General features: G+C 29.6%; 2 protein-coding genes across 3 annotated transcripts; both read left to right on the top strand.

The window, feature by feature from the left end:
- Positions 1-13,649: 13,649 nt before the first annotated feature.
- On the top strand, positions 13,650-16,498 carry LOC108840945 (WAT1-related protein At1g68170). The gene is made up of 7 exons (XM_018613745.2): positions 13,650-13,899; positions 13,978-14,040; positions 14,891-15,007; positions 15,117-15,366; positions 15,597-15,755; positions 15,980-16,131; positions 16,228-16,498. Exons 1-7 carry the CDS (start codon positions 13,703-13,705, stop codon positions 16,394-16,396), a joined length of 1,107 nt encoding a protein of 368 aa, XP_018469247.2. The 5' UTR covers positions 13,650-13,702; the 3' UTR covers positions 16,397-16,498.
- Positions 16,499-17,221: 723 nt separating this feature from the next.
- Positions 17,222-18,362, top strand: LOC108835626 (uncharacterized). 2 transcript variants are annotated; one of them, XM_057003680.1, is made up of 2 exons: positions 17,222-17,966; positions 18,191-18,362. In XM_057003680.1, the coding sequence occupies exons 1-2, from the start codon at positions 17,288-17,290 to the stop codon at positions 18,193-18,195; spliced, it is 684 nt and encodes a 227-aa protein (XP_056859660.1). In that variant the 5' UTR covers positions 17,222-17,287; the 3' UTR covers positions 18,196-18,362. The 2 variants fall into 2 exon arrangements, with proteins under 2 accessions (XP_056859660.1, XP_056859659.1); XM_057003679.1 differs by having other exon boundaries at positions 17,223-17,966; positions 18,065-18,362.
- The last annotated feature ends 1,376 nt before the right edge of the window (positions 18,363-19,738 follow it).

Here is a 19,738-nt window from a genome sequence, read left to right as displayed (position 1 = left end):
AGGTTTTACCTATTAAGTCCTCTGTATATTGTTTTGTTGATAAGTTTTGAAATTTAGATTCAACTTTCTGATTTTTAATCACATATAATACCAAGGGATAATTTGAAAAATACTCTTGAAATCGTTAAAAATTTGAAAATTACACCTTCTTTTCTATTTTTTGAAAATTACACTTTGTTAAATGCGAAAATACATTTTTATCCAGATTACATATCTCGGTAATTATAATATAGCTTCAAAATTAATAATAATATTAATATTATAATTCTTTATGTTTAATAAAATTATAACTCTTTATGTTTTATAGCCAAAAAAATTAGTTAACGTCAGTGCTAGCCTTTCCAAAAAAAAACTAACTTGTTATCTCAAACTCAGTTTTCTTTTTATAAGCAAGACACATTTTGATTACTCAAGGTCACAACCAAACTGAACAATCAAAACCAGATTCCAATTCTCTAGATCTAAGAGAACCATAAAAATCGAGGTGAGAAAGCTACAGAGATCAAATTTATGTTTGAAGATCAATATACGATGTGTGCAATAATAGAAAAATAGAATTTGCGAAATCCAATTATACATAAAGGGGTGGGGAAAAATTAATTCAATTTCTGATGACATGAAGAATAAATCTGAATCCAGGGATAAATATTTTTTAAAAAAATGGAGAACAAAGAAGACAAGACGACGTTAGCTTGTTACTTTTCATACTAAAAAATATATTCAGATATATTAAAAATATATTGTGTGGATATTATAGATATTTCTTTTTAAAACAAATCTTATTCTTGTTAAAACTGTTATTCTATATATTAAATAAATTATGATACAAAAATTAAGTGTGGATAGTTTAGTAAATTCATAAATACAAAAGTGTATTTTTTAAAAAATATTGAATGATAGTTTAATTTTCAAATTAAAATCTCATATAAGTGTATTTCTCCAAATTTTCCCTAATACCAATTATACTATTTTATTTATAATTTTTAGATTTTGATAAAGATTTCACTATGCCACCGGAAGAATATGAAGTGAACTATGGTAGAGAGAACCAAAATTAGTTGATGTGATTTGGTGTTAATTTATTTTTGTTATTGACAATTTATTACAATGATGTTTTACTTTTGGTTTATTTTGGATTTGAAGTTTAATTTATTATTCACATCAGAAATAAATATTTATGAATTTTATTCATGATTTTTTTTAGATTTCATAACTCTTAATTAGCCACAATTTTTTTTAAATAGTCTAAACTATTTTTAGATATTTTGTATATCAAATGAAAATAATATATAAAAAGTAAAGTTAAGTATTTTCTAAATATTTTGAAAACATAAAATATACACACATCCAAACTATTATTTTATGTTTTTAAGAAATTAGAAAATATTAACTTTAGTTTCTATATTTTATTTTCATAGCTAATATATCAATGTATAATAAAATTAATTCATTTATTAACTCGCGGTCAATCCAATGACCCAATGACCTGGTAAATCATCCGGTTCAGTGTCCGGGTCATTTTTCAAAACATTGCATTTAAGTGTATTATTACATATTTTACATTTCTTTTTCACTCTTCCAAATTACTTCATTAACTATATTTCCCATAATAACTCGATGACATTTATTTTACATATTTGCCATAATAATTTCACGTATTTAAATGAAATTTCTCCATTAATGACAAGAATTCAAATCGGTTAACAAAATTATTTTATTTGTTTATATAATTAATTAGACATGGACATTCATGCATACATTACAAAACATTTTTATGAGTATCGGGGTTTTAGATTTTAAAAATAAATTATATTTTGGTATTAAAAAAATTTGGACACTGTTCAATTTGAATTATTTCGAGTCTGGATAAGTTTGTATGAACTTAAAAAATCTAAATAACCTATATATTTAAAAGTTTCACTAAACAATTTATAAAACTGTCAAAACCAAATCTGCACAGACGTGCGGGTCAAGCTCTAATAGTGTTTAAACAAACAACATCTGAATATTTGCATTTTGGTACAGCATCTGGATACAAAAATGAATAGTCTTAGGAAATATTTGTATACGTCTTTATCACACAAAAATTTCAGCTTTGGGTAACGATTAAATGGCTCTCTCCGTTCTATTTTGTAAAACTCTTGCTCCTTTTTTTCTGGTTCTATTTTCTGATTCTTGTTAGATCCAAAAGGCTTACTTTAGAGAGAAGAAACTTCATCTTTTGCATCAAAAAGGTTTTGATTCTATATATTGATTCTGTTTTAATTGATTGTGAGTTAGATTTTTAGTTCAAGATCCATAGCAGTTCAGATTCTTTTCCAATACATTCTTGTAACTCCGTTTTAATGGAACATGTGATCTTTGAGCTTATTGGTATTGGCGCATAATTACTTAATTAGTAAGATCCTTCATGATCTTTGATCAACAAGCTAAGTTTTAATTGGTGCTATTTATTTGTTTGACGACTAGATCAGGTCACTAGTTGATGCTATTGTTTTGTTCGATGAGTACATGATGGCTGCTGGATATCAATTTTTGGAACCATTAATGAACTGCTCCATCACCAACTTTCACAAAAACACTACCGCAAATTACATTTTTATTGGAATCAGAGGAACAGTGTATGTGAACTTCATTGGACAGTGGATAAGAGCTGTGTCCGACGCGAAAATAGTGCTTGTTCTAGTGATTCTTTACGAAAAAATTATATCAACATATCTATGATTAACTACTAGACTGTTAACATATTTTACAGTCTATTTACTGTTAGGCTACTAACAATTTTAATAACATTTAGACTTTTATCTATTCATGTATCTTTGAATAATATTGTGGCATTGTTAGCATGTTTTGTAACATTGTTAGCATATTAACATCTCTAGTAACATATAACAATGTATTTTTAAATTTGTACCATTTTAAAACGATAACTAATAAAATAATTAGTACTACTTAAACATTCTTATCTGGCTAACAATTCATTAAATTATATGTTATTGCAGATTATTAGGAAGCTAATAGTATATTTAGCCGAATACGTGAACTTTTTACATCCAATAATCCGGACACAATTCAGACAACTAATACTATTATTTTTAGCTGAACATGAAAATATTTATCCGTCCAATAATTTTGAGTGCATACATATAACAGTTTTGTACGTGTGGTTTTATCTTTCTATTGAAAACTGATATTATTTTTCTTAACTGAACATGAAAAGGTTTATTTGTGGGCAGAAGCAAGTAGCGAGATTTTTGATGTCATCATCGTCCTCATCCAGTGTCGTGCGAAGGATTAGGGACCTAATGCAAGTTTTTAAAAGAAACTTATTTAAAACTATAATGAAAATAATTTTTTTAAACCATATATAATCTTCACCAAACACACAAATCTAAAACTGTAAAATAATAAGTTATTACGAAATATGCTATAGTTATATTATATAAAAATATATATATGAATTCAAAAGGTGAGTTATTCGAATTCTCATGGAAAAGAATTTGAAAAATAATTCTAAACTATTAGACTAGAAAATATTTTAAATTTTGGGACCCTAAACAAAGTTATACTAATTGGGGTTTGGGGAGAATGTCTTTGCACTGTAGGCACGACTCTGTCTTCATCTGTGATAACTCCGTCTCGAATCGTACTTCTCTCACCATTGAAAATTGTATGTTAAAATCAAAAAAAAAGTTTTGAAATGCTTACGTGAAAAAGAAAGTGAAATATCATGTAAAAGCAAAGATAAATTATGTAAGAAAGGTAAATATATAATATAAAATAAGTCTTGGGATATATGTAAGAAAGGAAAAGGACTAAAATGTTACTTTAACCTTTTTCTCTCCATTTTTTACTGTTTTTCCATTTTTACAAATTATCAACTTAGTTGATATTTTCTGTACAAATCGTTCACTTTAAATTTGGGGTTTGATTCTTAAAAGGTAAATCTTGTAAATTATAGGATGTAAAGTTTATTAAAAGATCCAAAGTGTTGCAGATAGAATTGTTTGTTATGCTTGTGTGTTGTAGAAAGAGCATGTCTATCAAAGATGTATATGTAGATTAGTATATCGGTCCGAATGTTAATGAAAGAACTACATTATTAAATTGTTGTATGTTAAGTTATTATTCAGTATGGCATATGATATGATAGGTAAATATATTTTTGCACCATGTGTAGCAGTAAAAACATTAAATTTAATTTATATTTAAAAAAAATATTCTTGTTATTTTAAATTTTATAATTTTCTTTCAAATATTTTAATTTATATTTTAATCTAATTGAACATAAAATTAAGATAAAATAAAAGTCTTTTATTTTATTTTATATTAAAAATAAATTTATATATTTAAAACGATAACTTTAGAATATATTTTTGTCTATTCTTTCGGTTAAAATATATTAAATTAATTTGTATTAAAAAAAATTTTGATACAGAAATTGTATATTATCAAAAAAATTAAAATAAAAAGTATTTCTAAAATTCGTAAATATATAAAATAAAATAATGATATTACGATTAACATTTTGTAAGTTTTTAAGAAATTGTAAAAGTGAATTTTTTTAGTAATAAAAATTGTATAGTTATAAAAAATAAAACTAAATAACATTTTGAAATTTGTAAAATACGATTCTATTTCTATTATTATATATCATTTAATATCATACTAGAATAGATTTACTTTTAATGATGATGTATATTTTCTACCATATACTAAAAAAGTTACCAAAATTTTAAATCAGCATTAAATTTAATTTCATGTCTTATTTAACATAGTCATTTCATCCATTTTAATATGACACTAGATCTTGACCCGCCCGACCGGGCGGGTATTTATTTTATGTTTTTAGTTTTTTTAATATTAAATGATGTATCTGTAATATTTAAATATAAATTTAGATTGAAAATTAATTTTTGCAGTTATAATAAAAATTAAAATTAAAATTTTAATAAAATATTATGATATAAATTTTAAATTTCTTAATTAAAATAATATAGAGGTGGATCATAAGTGTTTCCAATTCAAAAATCTTATCATCCTTCAAAAACAAAGAAAATAAATTTATAAATACACAAAATATATAAGCATATTTGGAATTATAATTTCTATAATTTTTTTTTTAAATAATGTTGCGCTGTTTTTGTTTATTTCTAGAGCTCGACCCGTGATCGTATAAATATTTTCTTTCACTTTTAATTTTTTCTTTGTACTAATGGTATACTATATATATATATATATTTGTAAATTAAAATGTATTACATAATTGTTAATATAACATTTTAAAACATAATGATTTTATTTATTACTCTAAAATAATTATATTTTGTGATTTAATCGTCTATTATATCATAATGTATTGTATAAACAAATTTTATATTTATAACTTATTGGACTTATATTATGGAAGCATTATGCTAATACTATATGAATAATTATTTTATATTTTATTTATATGTTATATAAATTTATTATGATGTGTGATTTTTTATTTTATTATTTATTACTAATAAATATTTAAAATATTTAATATGTTAATGCGAAATATATTAGGAAATATATTTTGGTTAAGATTTTTTTAAGGACATCTAGGATTTAAATTAGGAAAATATATTAAATGCTTAAATCTATTATTTAAATAAGGAAAAGACAATCATACTTAAATATAGTTTTATTTAGTACTTCATTTAATAGGATCAGTGGCATGTAAATATAATTAACATTGAAAACTCAGGGGCATTTCCTAAGTGTACTTCTCTTTTAATAATAGAGATGTCACATTTATTTGTTGAACGTAATTGTAGAATATATATATATGTCTAGAAGATTGTCATTTAAGAAATAAAGATTATTTGAAATATATAATTGATGATTATGCGAGTACTAAAATTGATAGTCTTACTTTTACCAAAACACTACGAGCCAAGAACTAGGCCTGCATATCTTATAGAAAATATTACATTCAAAGCCAGTTTCTAATTTTTAATTACATGTTAGGTCAGTTTCTACTCCTACGACACTTTTTCTTTAACTAAACCCACTTTCGTTTCTTACCTTCTAACTTCCTCTAACTAATTTAGTTTCTATGTAACATAATTTGGAAAAGAAAAAACATTATTTTATTAACTAGACAAAACATGATTTGACACATATCTACCTCTAATTTTAACCGTTAGATTTATTGATGTAAACTCAATATCAATGATCCAGATTTCATCTCATTAAATGCTTGTTTCTTTGTTTATTATCACTAACGACACAATACAGAGACATAGGAAAATACGACGGAGAGGTAGATGGTGCCGATGAAGACGACGGTGACGATGACAACGATGATGGTAGAGACGACAACAATGATGATGGCGGAGACGACGACTGCGATGGGGGCGAAGATGATTGACGGTGACAGAGATGATGACGGTGTCAACGATGGCGTAGACGACAAAAACGTTAAGGACAACGATGGATACGTAAATCACATCAGTGTAGAAGCTCATCTCTTTTGTGAATCCCAAGCTCGGAGATACAAAGATCCTTTACACTGTTGCAAGTAGTGTATGTTACCAAGTTCCTTTCCAAATGGGTGTCTTCTTTTCTTAGATTATGTATATTGTTATGGATTAAATATACACAACTCAATTTTAACTTGTGTAGGTGGAATCAAGGTGAAAGCCAACAGATGTGAGTCCTCGCCTATGATGATATGTATGTGTAATCGATGTACACACGATGTATCACGATGTATGTCTACACAATGTACATCATGTTTAGTACATATGGATAATGCAATATGTGTACATTCGGCTCAGTGTACATATGAATAATGCAATATGTGTACACAATGTATATGTGGATCGATTAAAGTATGTGTACGTTTAAGTTTGTAAATTATGTAACTCTATGTGTATCATGTGTATATAAAGTTATTTGAAAACATGTGTATATATATATTTAGTAACCAGTGTACACATGGATATTTCTATCATCCACATGTACAAGGACATTAAAATCATGAAATATCATTTAATTTGTGTATCATGTACAAGTAAAATGGTATAGATGCGGAATATCGAACATTCATGTACATTTGGATAAACAATGTACGCATGTGGGATAAGCATGTTTCGAACATATGTGTACATAAATAATACATAATCTTGTACATAACCACGGTTGTACACATGTAAATAACCACAAATGTACACATGTGTACACGACCACGATTGTCCATCTTACATAATGTATCCATCAGTGTGTACATGTGTACACCATCAAAATGTGTACAACCAAATGATGTTCATGTGTACAACCAAATGATGTACAACAAAAGGATGTTCATGTGTACATACAAATATTACTATCATGTACAATGATTCACTTGAATAATTGTGTCCACGTGTACACTTATGCATAGACACTCACATGTAACACCATTTTTTGTTTTTGAACAATAATAACAAACGACATGTGTGTACACTTTGTGACGTGTACACGTGTAGAAACTTGAAAAAATTAGAAGTTTAAAACATGCTTTCATATTGAAAAAGATTGTTGGATTTTTTTTATCATGTATACACATGTAAAACTGTGTTTATTTTTGTATTTGGTTTATTTTTAATATTTGAATACAAATTATAAATAGTATGTATTACATGTACATAATATTGATAACAAAATTGTATGTAAAATAATTGTACATGTAGACAGTGAAATACATGAGTACACGTTGGCGGTGTTTGCAGTTCTAATTTTTTGCTTCTATCTTGATCCAATCAAATTTTTAGTTGTGAGTATTGCTGGTTTGTAATGTGACATCTATTTTTTGCATTGAAGATATCTTGGTCCAATGTGATTTTTCAGTTGTTTTCGTAGAATACTTACACAAGTCTAATCTCACTATGTACAAAGATAATGGAGCAAACAAATAAAAGAACCATGGGGAAATTTCTCAAATGATGTATGAAAATTATTGTTTTCTGTTAAATATGAGAGCGTATTTCCATCACTACTAGCTGTACAATACCATATATAATAGTGTACATACACCTTATTATCCATGTGTACACCCATGAACGTGTATATGTCTTGTTTATTTTCAATTTTTTAATAAGTGGCATTTTGGTAAATATCTCTTCGTCTTTCCTAGATTTTTTAGGGTTTTCTGCAATAATTTTTGCAGCCGCCATTGATTTCTTTTTCACAATTTTCCATGATTTTACACTTTAATTGTAGATTACACTTCAAAATCGTAGTTTTGTCATTTATAAAAAGTTTTCAATTTCAGATTCAAAAATAGTGATTTTTTTCTGAGATTTGGTAATTGTTGCAAAGAACAACGTGGAGGAGGAAGATGTTCTGATGGTTTCGCGGCAAAGGAGAAGACAAAACCGCGGCGGCTTCCGCTCGATTTTGTCAACATGATGGAGGAAGACCAAAAAGTACCATGAAGAGGAACTGGAACATAGATGATATGATGCACGATGGATTGAGATATCCAAAAGTGAAATGGGAAGAAGAAGTTTTTAAATTTTTGTTTGTTTGTTTCAAAAAAGAAAAGAAAATAAAAAATTTAAGAAAATGGTGGGACCAATTTAGTTAGATAGATGACTCTTAGTTGTAATAGTTTGGTTTCTAGTTGTAAAAAACTGTCTGGATAGTATTAAGTGTCTTAACTTGTAAATAAAACTTGAAAACTGCCCTAGAATATAAACTGCCCTTGAAAACTGTCTAGGTAGTATTAAGTGTCTTAACTTGTATTATACACTTGCTTTCTCAATTAATACCATTTCTATGCTCTGACTCCGGATAAAGAAAGAAAAACCACACACAAAAAAGAAAGAAATTATGGCAGTGAAAGTTGTCTCAACAAGTCTAAAGTGTTTTATAATTGTACATATTTTTCAAAAATTCAAATTGCTGATAATGTTATGTTCTTAAGAGCATGATTATAGCCCACTTCTTAGCCCATTTCTTAGGCTATTTAGACCGAAAAGAAAATGAAAAAGAGATAATAAGCTTGGAAACGGGACATGAAACTTCTTAATTAAGAAGTTTTTATTCTGCGTTCTTAGTGACAGGTGTCTCGTCGGTATTGGCTTTAGGTTTAGACGAAGGAAAGTCGGGTTTGATCTTCTCATTTCTGTCTTCTTCTTGTTGAGAGAGAGTCGCCGATTGAATCGCCCTATGTTCGCCGCAGACCTCGTCGATTCCCTAATCCTCATCCTCTCCTTCATTCCGATCACTCGACATCAATCTGTAGCTAGATCCCGCCGTTGAGTGCCCAAATCGAAACCTTGTCGGTGCATCTCCTCTGTCGAAGTCCTCTCGGTGCATGTCCTTTCGTTGATAGCCCAGGATATCTCACAGATGGTATTTATCCGGAATGGACGACATTTATTCAATCTATCCGACTACCACAGGGTCCAAAACATTCATTATTTGCTCAAACCCAAGAATCAGTCCGAAAAGATGTTGAGCGTGCTTTTGGGGTTCTGCAAGCTAGATTCGCCTACTATCTCACAGATGGTATTTATCAGGAATGGGCGACATTTATTCAATCTATCCGAATAACACAGGGTCCAAAACATTCATTATTTGCTAAACCCAAGAATCAGTCTAAAAAATGTTGAGCGTGCCTTTGGGGTTCTGTAAGCTAGATTCACCGTTATTAAAAATCCATCTAAATTGTATAGCAAATATTATGAGAGCATGTATCATGATTGTCGAAGATGAACGACGTATACAGACCCAAGATGACACGTTTCAAGGTGAGAATATTTCTTTTTGCGTCAAAATGCCTTCTCAGGTTTTCAATACACTTGATCGTCGACCAAGAGTTCGAGATAGACAAATTCATAAACAATTAAAACTTGATTTGATCGAAAATATATGGGATCAATTTGGGTTTGAAAATTAGCATTTCATGTTTAAGTTTCTATGAATTGTGTAAAATAATTGTCTTCTGCTATTTTAAGGTTTTTTACAACTTTATAAATTTTTTTAATACTTTGTATTTTTATTTTTCAATTTTGTAGTTTCCTATTGTTTTCTATTTTAATGTTATATGTTTTATTTTAAACACAAATAACTTACTAAAAACCAATTTCTATTTAACTATAAACCAACTAAAGTATCTAGCAATAATCTCTATTTTAACACAAGTATCTTAACTCATCTCTTAATCTACATATATTAATAAACTATCCTAAGATACTTCTTAATAATCCTAGCAACGAGGATGCTCTAACTACCAGAAAATTAATTAGCTGTGCTCATCTCAACTAAAAGCTCGTGCCTCGTGGACACGGACTCTTGGCGTTCCTACGATCCTATATTATTCTCTACCCTTTGTTTCTTCCACACCCAACATTATGACCTCAACATATTCTCAGGTTTTTTGTTAATTATTTTATATTACTATGTTTTTTTCTGATTCGATATTATGTTACTACGTTTTTTTTAATGTTACTACGTTTACCCGCAAGTTCTAAAGTTGTGGCCGCTAATCTGTATTTTAATTTGAAGAATAATTTTTACAACATATGTTAATGACACATCTACAAATCATTGTATCATTTACTGACATTGATCTCTCTCTTCATGTAACCGACTCTTGGCTAACTTTCTGAAACCGCTCAGATTCTTAGGGTTATATATATTTCAAATTTGCAAAAAGAAATACAAGTCTTGGAGCTAGATATAAAGTTTATTAAGACCTCAGAGTAACCAAGTGGTGTTTGGTGAAGATTCGCCCTATGGATCAATGTTACATATCGAATTTTACCATCCACGACTATCACTGAAGATTTTCTTTGAATTATTAAAAATGATTTAGATGACAAGAATGTTCGATTTAAAGAAAATTCGATTTTCTACATGACACTAATCTGAAATTTTGTTTATGATCTATAAAAAAGGAATAAGCAAAATCTCAAGAGTATAAAACTGTCAGAGAACAAAAAAATTATAACTCATCTGTAACTTTAAAGTAACGGTGTATACTGATGATGGTATAGCACAAAATTGACGTACGTTATTAGAATTGTATTCGTGAATAGAAATAAAGATGAGATTCCTTAAAGCTGGATACAAAATCAACGGCCAAGGTAAAAGCATATATATTTTCATAAGTCATCTATCTTTCATACTAATACATGCACTCTCAACAATTTGTGACACTTCATATGGACTACAAGCTTTTTGTACACTTTTTTGGCGTACGTACGTTATGGAGAACCACAAAGCTGAAAGCATGCGCCGCACGTGTCAACAGCATCTAAACACGTTGCTGGATTCCTTACGCATTTCGGTTTACAAAGGTAGACTATTTGCTACGAGTTAGTAATTATTTAGCAAAATCACGCACCTCACGTCTGCACTCTGCATAAGGTGGAGTAAAACTGTTCTTACGTGTGGATGTCTACTAATTTTTTAAAAAGAAATTGAAAATTTTCCCACATTTATGTTTATCTAATCGGAATATATATTTCTAGAAAATTTAACTAACTTTTGTAGTCTGCGTTCATTATATAAATTTGCATGAGTCAAAGGAAAAAGAGTAGTTCCCCATCACTTTGGCACTAAACTATTCATTTGGTTAATGAATTATTTTTATATTATAACTATTCCCACTTATAATAAACTGTAAATAACAATTATAATAATATAAACACGAAAATACAGACCCACCTAGTTTTCTCATTTCTGTATTTATCATGTATACTTCTAAGAGCATTCCTAATTTATTAATATTTCTGCCTCGAAATATTATAATAGCAAAAAAAAAAGAATTTTCAGTCTATCTATATTTTCAGTAAAATAGATATTGCTATACTTCCTCAGTATTTATAGAAATAGCATTATTGTATTACAAAATCATATTTTCATTTTTAAAATGATCATTTAATTAAATTATATAGCTTGCTACTATTATAATTTAAATAAATACTTCTGGAGATATAAAAATGTTTTATGTAAATAGAAATACAGTTTTCACATGATAATCCTTTTAAGATTTAAAATTTTACAATTATTACTAAAAAAACTTTGTAAGTCATTTTTAATTAAATAATTATTCTTTATATAAATTAAATACAAGGAATTTTTTTAAGAATGTTAAATTAATTCAACCAAATTTTGTTTTTAACAAATTTCGCTTTTGTTCGAGAGTCAACCCAAAACAATCTATGTTTACATCACAATATAAATTATCTAAAGTAAAACCATGTGTCCATAGCTTTTGATAAACTGAGTTCTCTCGATTTTTCATGCTTGAAATGCGGCTTCGGACTTGTTTGTGTAAGAGCATTATAAATACAAAGACACTTTTATAAATCAGATTTAGAAAACAAAAGATAAAATATTTCATTTCTCTGTTTGAGATGTATTAATTAAGCAGAGCCGTTAAGTTTACGGTTCGGTTCCGGTTTGATTTTTTTAGTTTTTAATTCTATAAGATATATTAACTGTTCAGTTATTTACGAAATTCAATTTTACTTTAATTTGGTTTAAGTAAAATTATATTAACCAACTAATATTGGATAAACCTTCAGTTCTTATTCGGTTTTGTTTTTTTTGGTTAATTTTTTATAATTCGGATAAAACAGAATTTTTGGTTCTTTAGAGAAAATCAGATAATCCGAATAAAATTTTAAATATTTTGAATAAAAAATATCCGGATAATTTGGTTCTTTAGGATAATTCAAATAATTTTAAATATTTTAGATAAAATATTTGGAGAATCCGATTTTTTGGAAACTTGGTTTATAAGTAATATTTTGAATATTTGGTAATTTTAAAACTAAAAATAATTTTTATTTTTGGTTTTATAGACTATGTATCAGATATTCATAACCCATTCGGTTCAAGGTTAGTTTCAGTTCTGTTTTGGTTTAGTTTTTTTTAAATATAGAAACCGCTCAGTTATTTGTGAACTTTGGTTTTGTTTCGGATTCAGTTTTCTTGGTTCCGTTTTCGGTTATCGGTTTATATGCAAATGCCTAGTATTATTTGATCCTTTATAATAAGATAAATAACATTGATGGTTAAATAAAATTTACTTTTTATTTAACCATATAAGATCTACTTTTTTTTTGTATAATGTACATTTATGTAAGAGATGTCTAGTTTAAATAATATTGAAATTATGGAAAAATCTTGTAAAATTTAAAATGAGTGAGAGTAAGTTTTTCAACTGATCATAATTATAAATGTTAACTGTAACATCAAAATAAAGATGGCAAAAATATTTTTAGATGAAAATTAGAGAAGAGATATGTTCACTATTCGAAATCTTTTGTTTGCTATATCACTGCCATTGGTGATTATTGATTTGCGTAGAGATTTCAATTATAATGTTTTGGATAACTGATAGTTTCTTTTGAATACATTACTTTAGAAGCACTTTAAATTAAACTTGTGAGATATGATAAATTATTAAATCTATAATAATATTCCGGTATCATATTTTTACCTGAATTCAGCATCTTCTCATATCACAACTCATTTATGGTACTAAAATTTAGTGGACCACAGAGACAATAAATATTGGGTAAGAAAAGAAATAAAAAAGAAATAGTTATCTGGGTATAATAAATATAACTGATGGGCTCAGGAGTGTCTCTATCTCACTTGGCTACGTGTTCTCTCTCTCTCTCTCTCTCTCTCACTTGTTGGGTGGGAAAATAGAAGAAAGAAGCAAAAAATGGCTAGGAAAATATATGAAATGTGGAGAGAAATGAAGGCTATAACGGCAATGGTGGTGGTTCAGATAGCAACAGCAGTGTTGAACATTTTGTTCAAGCTTGCGGTGGTAGATGGTATGGAGCCAAGAGTTCTCGTGGCTTATCGTCTCTTCTTCGCTACACTTTTCATGCTTCCGCTTTCTTTCATCTTTCAAAGGTTGTTTTTCTCATAATGCTTTGATATTAATAACTTTGACCAATTTGTCTCATTGTATAACTCCATGTGATCGGCCAGGAAGAAGAGGCCAGAGTTTACATGGAATCTTCTATTACTAGCACTTCTCTCGGGGATACTGGGGTACGTCAATTTTCACATACACACAAAAGTTTTTCACGCTCTACATGTGCTGAAAACCGCAACTCAAATTTTCCTTTTATGTTTCTGTTTCCTCAAGTCCCAACCATTTTTTTCTTCAAAATAAATGATCGAACATATAGGGTTTTACTGTTACATAACTTAACCGTTTTTTGCTTAATTCTTACTGTTACATAACTTAACCATTTTAATGCAATAGCTAGCTAGGATAATAGGGCTTAATTCTTAACCACATTCACGAGAAGACTGAATATTCAAGCAATCGTCTACATATAGTAAAAACATATATTATCAATATTACCAACCGGTAGTTTTACATTTGAAGTCTAACATGCACGTACCTGGACGTAGAAAATTCTAGACGATTACGTTTCAACGTAATCAGTATGATCAACCAATTTAACCAATATCACCAACCAATGGTTTTACATTTAAAACCAACATGTACTAAAAACATAGAAGGTCAATTAAATTTATGGTGACATAAGTACTTGTTCCTAACATATTAATATAGATTAATATGTAAAAACAACTATATTATAGTTAATCAAGAGCGTGTGGTCCAGTGGTTCCTTCGAGTGGATTGAACACTCTTCATATGAATTAAGTCTGGCTGTCTAGGGATCGAGTTCTCTCATCAATTCAATTCGATATGGTTCCTTCTTGGCCCCTGGAGATGTCTTAAATGACAAGAATACTTAAATTTTTACATGTCTTAGAGATTATTCCAAGTCTTTTGTGGACTCCAGATATTATATATATATATATATGTTAGATTTATTATAGTTTGATCATAATTTGCACCAAATTTTTTTTTATGATAACTGAATAGTTCGGTGTTACCGAGTACCTTCACCATTACTGGTCTGGCTCTAACGTCAGCAACATTCGCTTCTGCTGCTGCCGTTCTCACTCCCTTGATCACTTTCGTATTGGCTGCGTTTCTTAGGCAAGTCTACATAATAAAGAACAATTTTAATCCATTTTTGCATGTTCATACTCTCAAAACAAAAACAAAATAGTATGGATACGCTATTCAATTTCTGGTGGGTCTATAGGATGGAGAGTGTACGGTTTGGAACAAGAGAAGGGAAGGCTAAAGTTGTTGGGACACTCTTTGGTGTTGGTGGAGCTCTTGTCTTTATATTCTACAGAGGAAGTGATATTCATATGTGGTCAACGAACATTGACCTAATGAACAAATCACATGACCCCTCACGTGATGCTACCTCCCACCATATTTCTATCCTCGGGGCTCTTTTAGTTTTTGGTGGCAACTTTTCCTACGCATTTTGGCTATTATTGCAGGCAAGATTTTTTATTTTATCTTCTCCATATCGCTGTGCATGTGGTGTATATTAAGGAATATACATCAATTAAGGAATATAGTTCGGAATATATATATTATAATGCATAGTACTTTTTGATAGTACTAGACAATATTGACGTGACGTGGCTTATTATCATCTAAATTTTGATAGGCACAATATAAATGATATCAAATGTCTGAATTTATGATTACGTTTTTTGGTTTACAGGTGAAAGTAAGCAAACAATTTGGAGGGGCTTATTGGAACGCGACGCTAATGAACCTGACGGGAAGCGTTGTAGCTATTATTATCGCTCTTTGCTGGAATTGCGATTTGAACGAATGGAAATTAGGATGGAATATCAGGCTCTTTACGATTGCTTATGCGGTAAATATAAATATCGATTATTTATGTCTTGTTCAGTCAAACTAATTGAAGGTCATATGCAAACTATTTCTTTTATCAAACATAGCATAATAAAAATTTCTAAAACGAAATAATTCTTCTAAAACGAAGACGGTCATATTGGTACATATACCACATTCATACGAGTCCATGAGAGAAGATTTTAAGTTGGCTTTAAAGCATATCTTTCATGTGGTCTGTTGCAGTCAGTTGTGATGTCCGGAATGGTGATAGCAGTCAACGCATGGTGCGTCGAATCTAGAGGACCCTTATTTGTATCGGTATTTAGCCCTGTAGCACTTGTCCTCGTAGCTCTTGTTGGATCATTTATTCTAAACGAAACACTTCACGTGGGGAGGTACAAATACTCATGTATATTTTATATTTCTTTGTGGAGATGGATTTGTTATCTGTGTATGTACATAATGGTTTATCTTACATGTCGAAATTACAGCATAATTGGTACAGTGATTATCGTGGGAGGATTATACCTTGTGCTATGGGGTAAGAACAAAGAAATGAAGAGTATCACCCCAACCTCGGATTTTATTGAAACAAATAAGACTACTAGCAAAGACATCTCTCTCAACAATCTCCCAACATTAAGTACAAATGTCCCTTGAATAAAAATACAAATACAAACCAACAATTACCTTTTTACCTGTTCTAGGCTTTAGCTAGTATGAAATATTAATTTTTCTATGTATGTTATATGTGATGAAGAAATGGCAAAAAAAATGTGATGAAAATTTCTTGAAGGTTTCAAGTTATGATGTGGGAGTACATCAAGAAAACAAATTTTTATTTCTCGGAACTATAGTTTTTGAGAATAATATAAAATTGTTTCTCTAAGAAAATATAAAATTGTAAAATCTTAACTGTGTTTTATAAATTTGAACTCTGAGGCATATGTGTAATGTAGAAGAGGAAAAACGATTAAAAACATAATTATGTTCAACTTTAATCTTATTCTTAAAAAAAAAAAAAATCTTTTGAACACCATACAATTTTAATCTATAAGCATCCTCAATCCAAATATCCCAAAAACTCATAAGGATTTGTTTCATATGAAATAAATAATATTATTATTAATATTAATTTAGACACCAATTTATTATAATTTTAATATTTAATTATCATATATTCATTTTTAGTTTAATATCTTTTAGATTCATTTGCGATGTGGATGTTTTAATATTCGGACAAAGTTGAACTGGGCGGATAATGAGCCGTTCTGATAACTCCCTTCTTTGCTAACGTAAACCCTTTATCCTAATTGATTCTCCAAGCATCTTTAAAATGTTTGATTCGTACAAGACAAATCACCAAAGATTCGCGAGTTAACAAAAGCAGAGGTCACGACTAACACGACACCATTCTTCCTCTAGACAGAAAAGAATAACTCACTCGTACAGACTTTGTCTTACCTCGTCTTTAAAACATATACACGTATGTAAGTATAAATGCATATATCTAGACCCTAATCCTAAAAAGACTAAATTTCACGTTAAGACATGACATCTGAGTATCGTCCAAGAATTATTGTGAATGGAACAAGAAGAACAAGAACGTTCCACTACTTCTATTGCCGTCATTGCAGCCGCACCATTAGGCTTCGAAACTATGGTCTATATGGTCCTTTATGTCCTTTCTGTTCTAGAGAGATCAATCTCCACGATGAGCTTGACATTATGAGGCTAAACCAACCTTATTGGGATACCGATACCGACTGGATCACTCTCCATCTTATCAATTCAACGAGAAGCAACCGGTTCAATCATGAACTAGTTAACACCGATGACGAATTCGCTGATGTCTTGCCTAACGAACGTGCCGGTCCACCACCGGCATCTCCATTCGCCATTGAGGCTGTAAATACGGTGACGATCTCGGAAGAGAATTTGGCAAAAGAGAAGGTTTGTGCGATATGCAAGGAGGAGTTTGAGGTTGGAGAAGAAGGAAAAGAGTTGAAATGTTTGCATTTGTACCATCCAAGCTGCATTGTGTCTTGGTTGAATATTCATAATACTTGTCCCATTTGTCGCTCCGAGGTTAGCATAGGCGTTTCCCGTAGTCCCATTGACGAAGGACGGTCTCACAACCTCGATAATGTTCGATCAAATCGCGTTCGAACTCGGGTTTGTTCTTTGTGGCCTCTCCAAATGATGTTTGACTGGGTACATAATCTCCTCGGTAAGATTCCTCCTCCTGATTTAACTTTCATGGCTATCGTATTATGCTTTAATGTTTTTAATTATAAAGTTTAACCCGTAATTGAAGAAATATTGCAGATGTAAGAATAACAAACAAACAGTAAAAAAAAAAGAAAGAATAACAAACAGTACCTGAAAAACATCAAAGATATTGCAAACAAGAATATTGTGTGAAAATAGTAATTGTATATAGACTAAAATTAGGTTAATGTGAGAGAATGGAGTAAAAATGCACATCAAGAAGAAAAATTAATAAAGAGGCAACGAGCATTAAAGGCGAAAATAGGCGTTTATGGATTCGTGAAACAAAACTGACTATATTTAATGTAAATATCATCAATTTGTTATCTTTGCTTCCTTTGGAAGTGGTACGTAACTCGTAGAAGCAAAGCTGATCCTTGAATTTGAAAGACCGGAAATAAGAAAAAAAAATGTGGCCACCTTTTAAAGAAAAAAACATAAAAAAATATAAAGTGCAATTGTGGCCTTTGGCTGTCGAACCCTTGCACTACCAATAGGCTAAAGAGGATAAAAAATGTGGCCGAAACTAATATATTAAATAATCGGCCGCAAGCAGGGAGCTTCATCCGCTTCCTCCGGAGCTTAGAAACAAAATAAAGAGAAAATTTCTCATTTCTCCATAGATAAATTGATGATAAAATAATACTCACTCCGTTCTTGAAAATAGATTTTTTTAGATTTTATTTTTGTTCCACAAAAAAAAGTTTTTCTATATTTTTAAAGTACTTTGTATATTTTTGAAAATCATTAATTGTGAGTATTTGAATTGATTAAATTTTATTGGTTGATAGTTATTGGAAATTGTATAAAACATAAATAATAAACTAAAGTTGACAAATATTTATTGTAATCTTAATAAACGTGAAAACTCTAAAAAATCTTATTTTCAGGAACAGAGAGAGTATAATTAAATCTGTCATAATTTATTTTGATATTAATTTATTTTACTTAGTTAAACATTTAAAATCAGTTTTGACCCATTTAAAGAATTTGAACCGGTTAATCAGATTGTAAAAAAAAATCTGTTAGAACTTATTTGCCGCTATACCATTTTTTAGAACTGAATACATTGCTCACAACAACACCAAGAAATCATAGCTAATTAATTATTACCCAACTTTGCAATCTAAAGATTAAGAAAAACTTGGTTGACAAGAAAAGAAAGAAAAACTTTGATTCGGCAACGACATCGTATCATAAGAAGCCAATTTAAATTGGAGGCACATACGTACATTTGACTTTGATTGTGATGGTGTTCTTATCGGTGTCAAGACATATCAAAGAGTTTGCTGGTACTGAGAAACATCAATAATGGTTTTTAATGTTTGGAGGAGCCGTATCTTTAAGCCTTTTATTGTACTCGACACCATAATACGAGTGATATTATTGTATGACACAAAAGATTTGGACATTCTCACACGTAGATTCTTCATTTCTATCTATAATCAAGTTTATTTAAATAAGCCAGTTCACCAATTCCGTGTGTGAAGCTTGTCACTCGGGAAAAGCTCAAGACTTCTTTTTACTGCATCTGCATTTACTACACATCTTCTTTTGGAAAAGATACATTGTGTGGAGTTCTTCTCCTATAGTGTATGTTTGGGAAAACGGTCAATTCCACCGTGAATTTGGCCTTTCCATTATTTTCACATACCAACTACTGGGTCAAGCCAAAACTATCACGAACTACTTTCTAATTTTTTATTTCGCACATAAACTTTTTCAATCCGG

This window comes from Raphanus sativus, chromosome 2, assembly GCF_000801105.2.
Source record: "Raphanus sativus cultivar WK10039 chromosome 2, ASM80110v3, whole genome shotgun sequence".
In the NCBI taxonomy this organism is placed as follows: domain Eukaryota; kingdom Viridiplantae; phylum Streptophyta; class Magnoliopsida; order Brassicales; family Brassicaceae; genus Raphanus; species Raphanus sativus.
Note: the sequence above shows the minus strand (reverse complement) of the source record. Positions and strands in the feature narration are given on the sequence as shown.

Coding starts and splice junctions, on each gene's coding strand:
- LOC108840945 (XM_018613745.2), top strand. CDS start 13,703: ATGGCTAGGAAAATATATGAAATGTGGAGAGAAATGAAGGCTATAACG. Junction 15,367..15,596: donor CATTTTGGCTATTATTGCAG/GCAAGATTTTTT, acceptor TTTGGTTTACAG/GTGAAAGTAAGCAAACAATT. Junction 16,132..16,227: donor GAAACACTTCACGTGGGGAG/GTACAAATACTC, acceptor TCGAAATTACAG/CATAATTGGTACAGTGATTA.
- LOC108835626 (XM_057003679.1), top strand. CDS start 17,288: ATGACATCTGAGTATCGTCCAAGAATTATTGTGAATGGAACAAGAAGA. Junction 17,967..18,064: donor CTGGGTACATAATCTCCTCG/GTAAGATTCCTC, acceptor GAAATATTGCAG/ATGTAAGAATAACAAACAAA.